Source organism: Neodiprion pinetum, chromosome 7, assembly GCF_021155775.2.
Source record: "Neodiprion pinetum isolate iyNeoPine1 chromosome 7, iyNeoPine1.2, whole genome shotgun sequence".
Classification (NCBI taxonomy): domain Eukaryota; kingdom Metazoa; phylum Arthropoda; class Insecta; order Hymenoptera; family Diprionidae; genus Neodiprion; species Neodiprion pinetum.
The window spans coordinates 14,696,467-14,712,487 of NC_060238.1; the positions used below are offsets into that span (position 1 = coordinate 14,696,467).

Below are 16,021 nucleotides of genomic sequence, written 5' to 3' on the forward strand. Positions count from 1 at the left end.
CTTTTTGTTTTGTTTTCGGCATCTCACTCCAACGCTAACTTCATCCGTGTACTATTGTTATTATAATATTTTTTATACTATCGTTATTATAATCTTCTTCACCTGTTGCTACTTTTTTTTTCATTTGTTCAGGACTTTTTTATTAGATAGAGAGATAACAGTGATTGAGTATTTCAAAATATCCAAATGGCATCCTTGTCGCTATGACGTTAAGCTAGGGTAGATTTTTACACTTTTCATACCTGAATGACACTATAGGAACGCCGCGCGCCGGTTGGATTAACGAGTCCCCATCTCATGTATGGCACATATAAGAAAGTAAATGTAAAACGTATACGGTCTGCGGCCCCTGGCTCTTGGACTTTATCGAAAACTGACCAGTCAAGAGCGATGGCGCAATCGTCGGACGTGTAGTATTATCGTCGTCTTGGCCGTCATCGCTGTCGTGTCGTCCATGTACTTGTATGCGATATCGTTCTCTCTCGTTACTTACCTCGGGATTACTCGGTCACACTACTCATGGAAACGTCTCAGCTGCTAGAGTAATGGTACTGGCCAGCTCGTTACAGTAGTTGTTACGTTAGTAGTATCAAAACGTCATTACAAAAGCTGCGCTTCTGATCAGCACATTAAATCTATGTATTTTAATATTATTTTCAGCATTTTTATTTGGTAAATGTACGTAAACAGTTAAGAACCAAATCTTACACAGCAAAACTTTTGTATAAGTGCAGGTACATTTAAATTGTGATACCAAAGGTATAATAATCATGTAATTGATCAATTCTTATGAAATATCTCAACCAGAGACGAAAATTTTCCAATCTACGACGCACTTTTTTTATAATTGAGTTTAGCAATACGCAGTTACAAGCGTATTCTACGGAATTCTATTAGATACAGTACTATTGTTTTTTACTGGTCATATTTCAAAGAGTAAATTTTGATAGAAATTGCCCTCTTTTACTTTTCAAGTGTGACAACTTAAGGGTCGATTGTTCATGAGCGGCAAACATTGGAAGCGCGACTAGGTTCAACTTTGATTTTGCGTTTAAGAATAACCAGAATAAGGATTTGTGATTAAGGTATTTATAGTAAACATGGGTTTTGGAGGTGATTGATACTTAGTAGTTTCTCGATCATAATCGTATGCAAGATATCAAGTAATTAGAGAATCGCAGAAAGAAATGCGTAGGTCAAGAGGTGAAGACGAAGTGTTCAGATGAAAGATATATGAGACGGAATTTGGAATGAGCAGAATATACATATAAAGCGTAAATGAGTGCAGGAAGCAGAGTACAATGTCAGGAATTTGGAAATGAAAGGAGGTCCTACGGTATGCACAAGATGATCGAGAGACTGTTTAGTATGTGCAATGTAGGTAAGTTGGCAACACTGTTTGAAAACGGCAAGGGGGTAGCAGGGTAAGAGGTGTGTGCGTCGAGGTACGCATCTGTACGTTCAGTAAAAGACGCTACCACTGTATCTATATATGTATAAACATATCCTCAGCATAATACAAAGTACTTAGATCGTCAACCTTCGGCCAGTACAATATGAAGAAATCAAGGGGCTTTCAGATAGGAGAGTCGAATAATGAGTTATGAGCGCAAAGAGAGACCGAACACTTAGAAAAAATGTTTGTCATAAGATACATTCTACTTCTTTCCACAGTTGTCGTGCTTAGTATTGACAATGAGTTTAGCGTCGACTGTTATGTTTTGAAAATCATGGTATCTATTCATATCATACATGATTATTTTCTAGGGAGCATCAATACTACACTAGTCTTGATTTTACACAAAGGCAATCTCAGTAATCTCCAAACAAATATGGAATATACAATATATATTGCAGATTCACCAGATATACGAAAAATATTGCAGATTTGTTTAGTCCTTTTTACTCGTTACAAAACAAATTGCACCGCCTAGGCGCCCGTAGCTCAAGCCATTGTTCCTGGTTTGGGACATACATTTCCGCCGGCATTCGTTCCAGACCCAACGATTCTGGAGACGCAGTTTCACTGTTTAGTTGTGCTGAAAAAAAAAAAAAAATTTAATCTCACTACATCATTCAAAACAGTTTGGCGCCTAAGCAAAATAAAATCGCATCCTACAATTTTTTTTAAAAAGATAGTACATAATAATAACTTTTACTGTTTCGCTGTGCTAGAAAAAGGGAGGAGATATCAATTTCACTATGTAATTCAAAATGGTTCGTTGTTTGAGCAAAACAAGATTATATCTCACAATATGTTGCAAAGAAATAGTACACTTTTGCGGAAAAAACCAACAATTTGACACTCAAAATAACCCCCAAAATAACCCTTAATCTCTCAGGAGTAAATTCGTATCCCTTAATTCAGGGTTAACCTCGAAGTCGACGGTTTACTCCCAAGTCGAGGGTTTACTCCCAAGTAGAGGGTTTACTGTCAAGTCGAGGGTCTACCCCCAAGTAGAGGGTTTACTCTCAAGTTGAGGGTTACCTCCCAATCGAGAATTCACTTTGAAAGAATTTCATAGTCAAGAGCTTATTACGTCATTTTATTGGGATTATAAATGTAACGGTATTACAAAAGTGCATTATACACCATTAGTAAATACAATAGAAACTGACTAATCAAAAAGTTGTCTGGTTATTTCTCATTTGATATCTTGAGGCAATCATATACATATATTATGTATGCATTTGGATATTCATTTTTATCATTGAACGCCACGAAAATGATATATTAACATTATTAAATTCTTGTATATCTATACGAATTCGCGTTCAATATAGAAGGAGGGTTTAATATATGCCCACGCAGAAGAATAATCGTAAATAAAATTTGATGTACGCATGTATAATTCATATAGCCGTGAAGAATTATCTATACTCAATGCATCCATTCATTATTATATTATAATGAAGATGTATGCGTACATGTACATTAGGGTGTTTCAAAATGAAATTTTTTTGGATTTTCATGGGGGCGCAGGGCTAAATTGTTATTTTGTACCAAAAAAACAGAGATTCTTAGAAGGGGAGTGTTGTAGCTCAAGTGCTAGGGTATCCTGAATTTTTTTTTGCAAAAAAAAACAGTGAAAAATCTCATTAAATAAGTTTTGAATCTAGGTTATTGACTTTTTTCTCTCACTAAAGTCTTTGGGGTCCTGAAAAAATTATTTGAGACACGTCACACAGAGAATGCTGACGTGAAAGGATCGCAATATTTAAAAAAAAAATTATCTCAAATAATTCCGGCCCAGAATAAAGAAAAATATTTTAGTTTATACATTACATAAACTTAAATTACTATAAAAAATATTTTACTTCATTCTGGGCTAGAATTATTTGAAAAAAAAAATATTTAAGTTTATATATTGTAAATAGTACTCAGTACCTCTGATAAATAGGGGGTGAAATTAACAAGTCAATCAATCAAATTTTATCAAATCTTATAAGCTTTGAATCGATCAAGTTAGTTTACGAAAGATAGCAACAATCCGTAAGTTAAGAATAGTACACAAGATTTTCGATAGGATAACGTTAAACGGTAGTTAATATTTGTTATATCAAATTTGTCAACAACGACGATAGTTAACAAAGAGAACTGAACGTAGTGGGGAAGAAGCGATATAATGTAGAAGCTCATTGAAGACTACACGTCACTGGGCGACATGATTTTATCCAATTTCCAAAGAACGACACTACCATAATTATTAGTTTGTTGGTTTGAAATGAGAGTGAAAACTTGAGTAGAAATAGATAGTTAGAAAAATTGACGATAGCTTGGACGTTAGTAACAGAAGAGTAAGACCGACTTAATCATAGATTTTAATTTGGAATGCGAAAGATTGACGTCAATAAATGATTTACGTAAATCGGTATCTCAAACGACAGAATATTAATTACAGTAAATTACGAGAGACAATATACGAGAGCGCTACCGAAAGATAATAGAATTAATAATTTACATGTCTAAAAATTTCAAAAGATTCACAGAGAAACCTTCAAACATGATTTTCGAAAGAATATATATTTGTGAATAAACGCAAGATTCACAGAAGGTTTTGCAAGATAGAGAATACGCTAAATACCTTAGTACTATAGGAGCAAAGATAATAAGAAGAACTTGCATTGAAAAGAAATACGGTCTTGCAGAGAAACACTAAAAAAAAATGTAGCAGGTGAAACCAACCGATTTTCGAAGCAGAACTTTTTTATGTCGAAAAAACCGATTTTGCGTTGGAAAATTTCAAAATATTTTTTCACAGTAAAAGCTGTGGTTATTTTGCGCCACAACCTCAATGTTAGATGAGAATCGATAAAAAACGGGTACAGTTGTTACCCGCAAACAAACATTCGCTCTCAGTCCGCTTACGCGAACTCCTCGTGTGAATATTCATTTTTAGTCACTTGCAAAGTATTTTACCAACAACAATAATTGTTGGAAACATACTAACCATATTGCCCACATTTTATGGTCCAAAAGTGGTTTAAAAAACGAAAACATTAGGTGGGACGTACTTGAGTCAGTTGAATTCAGTTAAAAGTATTTGAAACCGAATGCCCGTGAGGGGCGGTGGAGGCTAGCCGCATGACCCGCCCCACTCCGGCGACAGCTTGGCTGCTCCGTCTCACTTGTTTATTTACTCTTTTCCTCGCCACGGTTAACGCGGGAAGTGGAGTAGCCCGCGCTTTCTAGCTAGGCAACGCCCTTAATATCAGAAGAAATATTTTGATAATTCATAGTCTTATTCAAAATATTCTCAAGTTTGATAAATTTCGCGTAATTGATACTTGAATCACATACATCGATACTGTATTGCATCGTTCGTGTGAGTAAACAAGCGGCTTAAGGCTGACCGTGAGCCAGCCCTCGAACTTCCCGTTTTCACACTGCAAATTCAAGGTTGATGGAACAAATAAATATCAATATCCAATTCCAATTTCTAACTCCAAATTCAGAGTCGTGATTGACGATTCAAAAGCCCTTGCATATTATATTACATGAAGAAATAATAAATATTTTTTTATTTTGAACCACTAATAATGGATCGACCATCATAAATCTTGGAAATCTGACCTTGGATCGGTAACTGGTGACCAAAATTACTACCAAAATCCGAATATTTCAAGTTTTTGTTTCACCATGTAAGTTCGCCATTTTGAATTTTTCAAATCTGACCCCAGACTCGTGATCAGCAATGCCAAAATCCTTATGGTACCAGTTTTCATTCAAATCCGTGAATCCGTTCTCAAGATGTAAATTGTTTTTCTCACGAAATTTGTTATTTAATTAATTCAAAAAGTACCAAACCGATCGAAGCCAAAATCTCATCAGCTCTAAGTTTCAAAAAGCTGCGTCAATTAAGACTGAAATCATTGGAATCCAGTCATTTGTTCTTGAGATATGGTCGGAAAAAAAATTTGATCACATACATACTGTGACGTGGATTTTTCCCGCTCCTCGGTCACTCGGAGAAAATGACCGAGAACTTACCGCGTGCACAATAATTTGGCGTCCACGATGTACCCTGGATCTAAAAACAATATCGCGAAGTTTTGTTAGGCGCCTGGCGTGATTAATAAGCCTCGAAATCATTAATGAATTTGTCATGCGAATATTACGCAACGATTATGTATATATTCATACGTTTATTGAAAACAGAGAATTACGTTATAATCGATAACAACGATGGTGAGTGCGGGCGTTAACGTTATATTAAATTTGTGTATAAGCAAAATTAGGCGTGCGTTACGCCGGGAAGCAGTATTGAGACTGCTCACACGGTCTCTCGCCGGGCTCGGCGACAGTGCATATGAAGTGCATATAATCGCGTAATTTGAGCACTGCTGCCGATGAGGAAGCCAAGCGCGCAAGGCGGGCTACGCTGCACGATGAATTTCGTATTCATTTAAATGATCCCCGGCATGTTCCTACGAGAGGATATAATCCTGTTACATTTTATGACAAATGTTCCAGCTCTATCACACGCTATTCCTCGGGCATATGCTCGATAGCTCAGTACCGCGGAGAGGGGAGGGGTAATTTTTGGAGAGAGAGAGAGAGACACTCGAAATACACACGCTATTTAACAAAAGAAGTAAGATAAAATCTTATGTTTCCCAATAGCGGTGATACAAAACAATAAAAAAAAAATAATCCAAAAGTCGCTCATCGCGAGTCTAAAAATAAACAGAAAATTACACGTAACCTACTTTATTTCTTACTCTAATGAGCTCGCGGCTCCCGAACTAAAATGTCACTCAACGATCACAAAATCCTCATACGCAATTCTGAATTTGCATATTCGCCATTTGTTCTCCATGGCGATTATTGCTCGAAACCGAAACTAGAATTAATTATTCGACGGTGCGCCGTCGGGCTACCGAACAGACGGCGTCCTCAATCTCGCCCGAGATCTCACCCGACTCGGAGCTTCGACGCTACCGCGAGCTGCCCTAAATCTAAACGAATCCGCAAACGTTACTATATTTCAAACGCAACCAAAACTCAATGCTCAAACTCCTCGTCTCAACTGCTGCTCAACGCAACGGTAATTTCGACTATACATCACCTCAACTCGACTAAATACTATCTTAACTGAACGGCAACTTAACTAAGCGCAAGCACCACTACATTTAACTTCAACTAAACACGAGCTCAAGGTAACGCAACTCAATTTACATTATCTGAACTACCGGGTACGGAACTCAATGCAGGCGCAACTGAACGTAACCTAAACTATACGCTACGCATCCGAAATCAGCCCTTCTCAAAATCCTCCAAAACGTTATCCGCTAATCCGAGCACTCCAATTCGGCACTTCCCGACCTACTCGAGAGTTGACACTTCAAAACCCGATAAAGCGGCTCGACCCGGTACAGCGAAATTCAGCTATACTTGATTTCACTAACGAGAAAGACTTAACTTAAACCCGTGACTCTACTCAACTTTCTCAGGAACTCAAAATTTACTCTACTCTAACACGCGTACTCAGGCTACGGTCATCAAGGAAAAGAATCGGCAAAAGAATTTCGAGTACTTCTCCACAACGCAAATCCAAAACGGCAACCGGTTACTCGGCAAGCCTTTTCACAATTACGCTCGAAATTCAATCGCGGGGATAGAAGCAGCACTTACCTTCTACATCCTTGCAACCCCCTTTCCATTTCCCTCGCGATTTTTGGGCGAGTCCATTACTTCGCGAAACTCCCCAAAACGTGACTACTTATCACGACCGCCAGAACTAGGGTGGTTTCAAAAACCTATTACCTGCCGCAACACGGATCTCGATACGCCATCCCATACGTGACGTCATACTTACAAGAATACGCAATAATCGATCCGTCATCGATTTCGTTGATCGCGCAACTCGACGCGCACCTTTAATAGCATCGCTGCGCAGAACTCAAAGCTAGATCGCAATCTCGTCCTCCGCGCAGCTCCATGACGTCTTGGCGGTGGGCGTAGTGCTCCCTCGTCGCTAGTCGGTCCGTCGCAAGTTCGCTGGTCAATTGTTGGCGGGGTGAAGGGGGAGAGGCTGCGGCGCGCCGGCCGCCAGCGGGAATTGCGTCCACCTTGGATTCCCGCGATGCGGGGATCTGCGTCGGCTCCCCCTACGCAGCCTTGACATCCTTCCTTCGCAATTGTCGCTAGTCTGCCACTTCGCAATTTCCTCGAATTCGGTGTCGACTTCTTGCCTGATGCCGTTGTTGCTAGAAAAATAAAAAAAAAAAGAACAAAAAAACCTGAAATATCTTACGCCATTCGCTAAGGTGTCCCCTCTCGTAGTTTCGGATGCGTGACTCTAGTCGTGGCGCTCTTTTGCAAAAACTTCGCGACTCAATTTCGGAAATTCCCAAATTTTGGTTCCGCCCAGGGTTCAAGGAGCCCCTTGTAACAGGCATCAAAAATGCCACGTTACAATACGTACATACTAGGATACACTAGGGTGGTTGGTAAATGGCTTTCTTGGAATTTTAATGTTGGATGGTCGTGGACAGGCTCCAAACCTAGAAGAAACGTTTTTCTTATCATTTCCGATATTTATTTTGACTCTCTATCACGCCTGCATGCTGCTGATTATCTTTTCAATTACAAAAATCGGAAATTTCACGATTCCTGGGATCTCGCTTGTTCACAGCGGTTTCGGATTGGAAATTCCCTCAGGGTTACGAAAAAAATGAATAACAAAATCCCACTGGTGCACAAAGTTGTTAAAAATCGATTTTGATACCAAAAAATTGAAGAAATTTGATTTTCTCAATACGGAATACCGAGGCCTGCTGATTATTATAATTTTTTGCTAACCCGATTCACTCACTAAACGCTTACGTGCCATGAGTGTTTTTATGGTCGCGTTTTATTTTTTATTTGAGGATATGTGTTGGACACTTTCCTGATGAAAATTGTATTAGATCAGAATTTTTGTATTTCGGGATTCAATAAATATATAGAGAAATTCAACTTCAACTAGGCATGCTATCGACAACAATTATCAATAATAATATCGCCAACTAATCATTTATGTTTCGTGGGGCGCGTCCTCTTTAATAAAAACGAGGCGGCGTATTTTTCAATTTGGTCACGATTTCCAACTCTGGAAAACAACGCTCTAGGGGATAGGAATAAATAAAATGAACACACATTTTGAGTTATCAGTTCTATGTTTTAGTATGGCTCAGAGAGAAAAATCTTTGAGGTATGAACCTCAGAGAAAAAAACCCCTCGCAAATGTTGAATTTTCAATGTGTATAGGATATTTATCATATCAAATATATTTCGCACAATGAATTATTTCGGAGGTGAAATCTACGATTAGGAGATATTATATATATGTGGTTGTATTGATTGCTGGTTTCATTCGAAACTTCTGAAATGAATCTATATATTTATGTATATTCGCGCTGGGCGTTTGGACTGTTTCGTGCAGTACAATCGTGGTAAATGAAGTCGCTGGCGACTGCGTGTGAGCATTACGCTTGTGCTCGGGTATCACCGCTTGATTCGGTGTACCTGAAGGATTACCTTGTACGAATCCAAGTACGTACAAGCAATCGGTAGATTACTTGCGTCAAGCTTTGCGCTTGCTCATTGGTACAACCGGGCTACGTCGGTGTGCCTGGCGGGACGTACCGCGCTTGTGTTAATGTACTTACGAGGTTATTGCGGTTCCCCAGCATCAACAATCAGGAAGCAAGTGAAAATACAAGACACCACAAGATCCGAGTATCAATTGAATCGCAGTCAAAACCTTTCGATTTATCCATCTCTCCGGAAACGCACACAGAAAAAAAAAGGCAAGAGGAATGAACCGACTGACCCCGAGTCGCTCGAGTACTTGACTGACGCGGCCTGGCCCGCGCTATCTCCTCCACCTTCATGCTCGTCCAAATAAAACACATGCAAAGATATAACAGAGAGAGTCGGCCGCGCGACGCATGTGTTCGTATACACGCGTGAGCGACCGTTCGTGACTGGGCACCTCTGACTATTCGTTCGACCGAACAGACTCCTCCCCGTTGCGAGGAGAGCGAGCAACATGTTTTTCTTTTTTATAATCGTATATTCTGGAAATATGTAACTGGTTACGTAATGATACAATTGATATTGTTTAAGGTTTGTCTGGTAATGGACACAGTTGAGTACAGTTTCGTTCGTATTCTCCTTGCATCGTCTTGACAGTTGCGACTCTAACGACTCCGTCGTCGCCAGGATAAACCTTGCGGATTATTCCCAACGGCCGCCGCATACACGGCTGGTTCTTCTCGATCAGAATTACCACAGCCCCTGGATGAAGTTGGCCTGTGGTTATCTGCCATTTTTGCCGCTTCTGGAACTCGCTCAAGTACTCGAGGTGCCATCGGTGCCAAAAATCCTGACGAGCCTTGGAAATAAAATTCCAGACCGTTAACCGATTGTTTGGAACGTTGGACAGATCGGCTTCTGGCAACCTTGTGAGAGGACGTCCTATAAGCATGTGAGCTGGCGTAAGGGCCACTGAATCATTTGGATCAGAGGAGAGAGAGCGGAGAGGTCGTGAATGTAAAATCGCTTCGATCTCTATCGCCATTGTACTGAACTCCTCGATAGTGAAAGCCTGATCTCGTACGACCTGTATGAAGTGGTGTTTGAAGGACTTCACCGCGGCCTCTCACAAGCCTTCGAAATGCGGCGACAACGGAGGGTTGAATGGTCATATGATGTTGCGCCGAGTCGCGTATGTGGCAACGGTCTGTTGCAGCTCTTCGGTCTCGAGCAATGCATAGAGTGTGACGTTGCACCTAGAGTGCAAGTCACAACAAACCCCAAACCCGCGGGGAAGAGCCGAACGGGTGAGCCCTGTCCCGTCGGGAAAGACCCGAACATCACCGAAGCCCCGACGCTCGGCAGAGCCGAGCGCGAGAGTCAGTACGAGCACGGCCGTAGCAGCAGCCACACCGGCGTAACCCAAGAGCGAAAGCGAGAGAGAGAGAGAGAGAGAAAGAAAGAGAGAAAGTCACCGACACACACACACACACACCGAACACCCAGCTACCCTCCACCGCACCTCAAGACCTCCACACACACACGTCGACGTAACCAGGTTAGCCTGCCTTCTATCGCCGATCTGCTCCTCCCCTCGCAATACCAACCCTGTCTACCACACACTCCCCGTCACTCTACACCACCCTCCCCTCGCCATATCAACCCTTCCGACCCCACATTCCCCGTCACCTCCCACTCTCCTTCCCCCCCCCTGCGCGCGTATCTGTAAGTTAGTATTAAGCAACGCTAAGGGCTGAGGCGTGATCAGCCACCGCTTACGTCTACAACCCTTTTGTAACTCTTAATTTAAGTCGAGCCCTGGTGCGAAAGAAAAAAAATACACACACTAAGTTTTACCGATCATATCCGCCCCGTCTCTAATTGTCTTCCCCACCCATATTATTCGTGCGGACTCAAAACCCGTCACAAATTGGCGCCCAACGTAAATTACCCACATTTTTACCCCAAATCCAAACAATTAAGAGACTAAACACAGGAATAAACGCTAACAAAGTACACATAGACTCACGAAACAAAACTACACAGTCACGAAAATTCAAATAAAGACAGTTGAACACACACACTACCAAACACGATACACACAATGGCAGACCAAGGACACAGGGAACCGCAAGGCCTAGCGCGCGAACACATGGACATACACACACCCGAACGCAACCAAAACAACTCGACACAGAGCGAGCCGCGCGCGACACGAGATCAACAAACACCGACCCAACGGCAGGAAATAAATAGACGATGCACGATAAATTCACCAAACACAATAAATATAATCGATGCAGCTATCATAGAGAATACACACAATTTACACAGTACACAAATTCAACACCAAGAAAGCCCAGAACCAACAAATCCCACACAAACATACAATACAATCCCAACACCTACACACACGCAAACTAACACGGTAACCACAAATCAAACGAACCGACACTTCACAGGAACAGACACATTTTTAGCCACCAACACACGTAACACACGACTTATGCAAAACCTAATAGACCTCGAAGCATCACCAAGCGACAGAAACGTATACGAAGATCCACACATATACAGCACACAGTCAATACACCCCACAAACACAAACCACACATCAAACCCAAACAGTACATACTGGAACCAGCCAGCAATGGCAATGAAAACAATACAAACATGGAACATAAAATACTCAGGAAACACAAACGAAGACATAGACGAATTTTTACAAAATCTCCGCGACTACCAAACGGGTTATGAAATACACGATACACAATTAATCAACAACCTCAGCCCGATACTCGAAGGTGACGCAAAAAACTGGTACAGATTAAACAGAGGCAAATGGCGAACACTGGAAGAATTCGAGAGAGATATTACACATGCATTTCAAGACATACAACATAGGGACAGACTGGAACAAAAAATCAGAAACTACGTACAAGGACCAACACAAAAAATCACACAATTCCTAATACAATTTAGAACACTACTATCACAACTAAAACCACCATACCACCCACGAACACAATTAGACCTGGCATACAGAAACATGAAAATAGAATACAAGGCATACATAAAACCATACGATTTCGCGAACTTCGACCAACTGGAAATGGCCGCAAAAGAATGGGAAGCAAATATCGAATGGGAAAACACGAGACAAACAATATTAAACAACTACACACAACCGCGAGAAACCTACACACACCAAACACACCACACACAATACATCCCATACAAGTACACACAAACACAACCCCGCCCAGCAATACTCCCAACACCAAATATACCACCGGCACTCACATACAACATACGACGAAACCAAACAAACCAAAACACACAACAGACTCGATACCCCGCAATCACGTATAATTCACCACACTACACTCAGCAACAAACGCAAACGAACCCAAACACAGGCACAACACCACGCAGATGCTTCAACTGCAACCGACCCGGACACTTCAGATGGCAATGCACACAAACACAGAACCAGGGAAACGAGTAAGGGTTGACCCAGCAAGGGTGGAGGGCAACCCCACAAACAACACAAACACACCCGAAACAGTAGCACCTACGACAGACAACAACATAACGGAAAGTAGATTCCACATCAGAATCGAAATACACGGTCACGAATTTAACGCACTAATAGACACAGGCGCAACACACTCATACCTAGGCGCAGAAGTAATACAAATACTACACAACACAGACACACAAATAAACAACACACCCGACAGAACAGCTACAATGGGAAACGGAACACAGGTGACGATAGAAGGAGCAGTAACACTCCCAATACGCCTCGGCAACATAACAAAAGAAATTAAGTTCGGATTAATATCAAACTTAGGCTCGCAATGTATCATTGGTAACAGCGACTTAATAAGATTTGGAATATTAATAACTTATGGAAAAAACACATGGTCACTGATAGACGACCCACAGACACACTACCACATGCAAACTAGACCACAAGAACTACCAACACCACTCAAAGAATACACACAAATACATCAAACACGAGAATCACGACACCAATCAACACAAACACACACAAAACAAGCAAAAGCAGCAGAAAAATTAGAAGCAACGAAACAACAAACAAACCCGAAAACAACAGAAAGACATGAAAACACAAAAAAAAAAACAACCATAAAACAAAAACCACTAACACCAACACTACCCAACACAAAGACACCACCGGAAAACACCCCCAAAAAGACAACCCACAGAACACACAAATCACAAATCAAAAAATCATACCCACAAACGCACAAACAACAGACGACACACAAACCGACAAAGAAACCGAACCACAGATATGCGCAGGAATACAAGAACTCACACAATCACAACACACACAACTACAGACGACAATACAGCAGAAAATCTCAACACTACCAGGCCACCTCGGGCTAACACACCTAATTAAACACAAAATAGACACACAAGGACACGCACCCATAAAACAAAGATACTATATGGTATCACCAAAAATTAGAGAAGCCATCCACACAGAAATACACAAAATGCTGAGAGAAGACGTGATAGAACCATCAGAAAGCGAATGGTCGAGCCCAATTGTCATGATAAGAAAACCAAATAACACATATCGCTTCTGTCTAGACTTTAGGAAGGTTAACTCAGTATCAAAAAAAGACGCATACCCACTACCATACATGACAGCAATATTAGACAAACTACGGACAGCACAGTACATATCAAAAATCGACTTAAGCCAAGCATACTTCCAAATACCACTCGACAAAGACAGCAAACACATAACAGCCTTTACAGTCCCGGGAATGGGCTTATTTCAATTTAAAAGAATGCCATACGGACTGACAGGCGCACCAGCGACATTCCAAAGACTACTAGACAGACTCATAGGCCCAGAATGCGAACCATATGCATTCGCATACCTAGACGACATCATAATAGTAACACAAACATTCGACGAACACTTACAAAGACTAGAGCAAATACTAAAAAGAATTACAGACGCAGGACTGACAATAAACCCAGAGAAGTGCGAGTTCGGATGCGCACAAGTAAAATATCTCGGATACATAGTAGACAGACACGGACTACACATAGACCCCGACAAAACACAACCCATAGAAAACTACCCAAGCCCAAAAACAATAAAACAATTACGGAGACTAATTGGCATGGCATCATGGTACAGACGCTTCATACCTAACTTCGCACACATTACAGAACCACTAACACGACTACTGAAAAAAGACCAGAAATGGCACTGGGGGGAGGAACAAGAAAACGCAATGAACACAATTAAACACGCACTGACATCACCACCCACACTCGCATGCCCAGACTACACACAAACATTCACACTACAAACAGACGCTAGCGGAACAGGGATAGGTGCCGTACTAACACAATCTCTCGATGACGAAGAGCATGTCATAGCCTACGCTAGCCGTGCGCTAAGCGAGGCAGAACGTAAATACTCAACAACTGAGAGAGAGTGTTTGGCGGTACTCTGGTCCATCAAAAAATTCAGACCCTACGTGGAAGGTTACCACTTCAAAGTCATTACAGATCACCACGCACTAAAGTGGCTTAGACAATTAAAAAACCCCACAGGCCGACTTGCACGATGGGCACTAGAACTATTAGAATACGACTTTGACATTACACACAGAAAAGGTACAATGCACGACGTGCCAGACGCACTTTCAAGACGACACGAAGACGAAGAACACATAGACACAATAGTAGACACGACAGACAAGTGGTACACATACAAAAAAACACAAGTACAAACACGCCCAGAGAAAAACGAGTCGTGGCGAATCAGAAACAATCAACTATACTTCCACCGCCCGAACCCCCTACACTCAAACCTCCTACCAGACACAAACCCATGGAAACTAGTCATACCCAAAGACAAAATAACACACATACTACACGAAAACCACGACGTAACACAAGCAGGACACTTAGGGATCGAAAAAACATACCAACGAGTAGCAAAAACATATTATTGGCCAGGGATGTACAGAGACACAGTAAACTACATAAAAAAATGTGACACATGCCAAAGAACAAAAACAATACAAGCGCGACCAGCAGGACTAATGGGCATGAGAATTATTGAAGAACCATGGACAGTAGTAGCCTCCGACATCATGGGCCCACTCCCACGATCAAAAAAGGGAAACCAATACATCATAGTGTTCGAAGACCTATACACTAAATGGGTGGAAATCATACCCACACGCAAAGCAAACGCCAAAACAGTAGAACAGACATTCCACTCACACGTAATATCACGATGGGGTACACCACGCATACTACTGACAGACAACGGCACACCATACATAAACAAACTCATACGCGAACTAACACAAAAATTCAACATAAGACACGCAACAATCCCCCCATACCACGCACAAGCCAACCCCGTAGAGCGAGTCAACAGAACCGCTAAAACAATGATCCAAGCCTACGTAAACAACGACCACACAGAATGGGACATACACTTACAAGACTTACAATTCGCAATCAATACATGTACACACACATCAACTAAACACACACCAGCCTTTTTAAACCTAGGAAGGGAATTAAATCCCACACAATGTCTAAGAAATCAGTTAGAGAACCACGACGAAGTAGAATTACAAGACACAGACAGATGGACAGACCACTTAAGACGACTACAAATACTTAGAGACGAAGTACAGAGGCACTTGATAGAAGCAAACGAAAAACAAGCACACTACTACAACCTACGAAGACGAGACATTCAATTCAAGGAAGGAGACAGGGTACTAAAAAAGAACCACACACTCTCATCCGGACCAGAACGAACGACAGCTAAGTTAAATAAAAAATTCATAGGCCCATACATAATCACTAGAAAAATCTCACCCACAATATACGAATTAACAACAGAGAGCGGTAGAAATATAGGAAAATGTCATATAGAAGACCTAAAATTATATACATAATCAAATAACACAC

At 41.2% G+C, this 16,021-nt stretch overlaps 1 protein-coding gene across 1 annotated transcript in view; it reads right to left on the reverse strand.

The window, feature by feature from the left end:
- Positions 1 to 1,673: 1,673 nt before the first annotated feature.
- The window catches only part of LOC124223693 (coiled-coil domain-containing protein 142), a 752,117-nt gene continuing 737,769 nt past the window's right edge, over positions 1,674 to 16,021 (reverse strand). Inside the window, exon 12 of the mRNA XM_069137953.1 lies at positions 1,674 to 2,039. Coding sequence (XP_068994054.1) covers positions 1,903 to 2,039 — 137 coding nt within the window. The 3' untranslated portion in view covers positions 1,674 to 1,902. The remainder of the gene's footprint in view (positions 2,040 to 16,021) is intronic.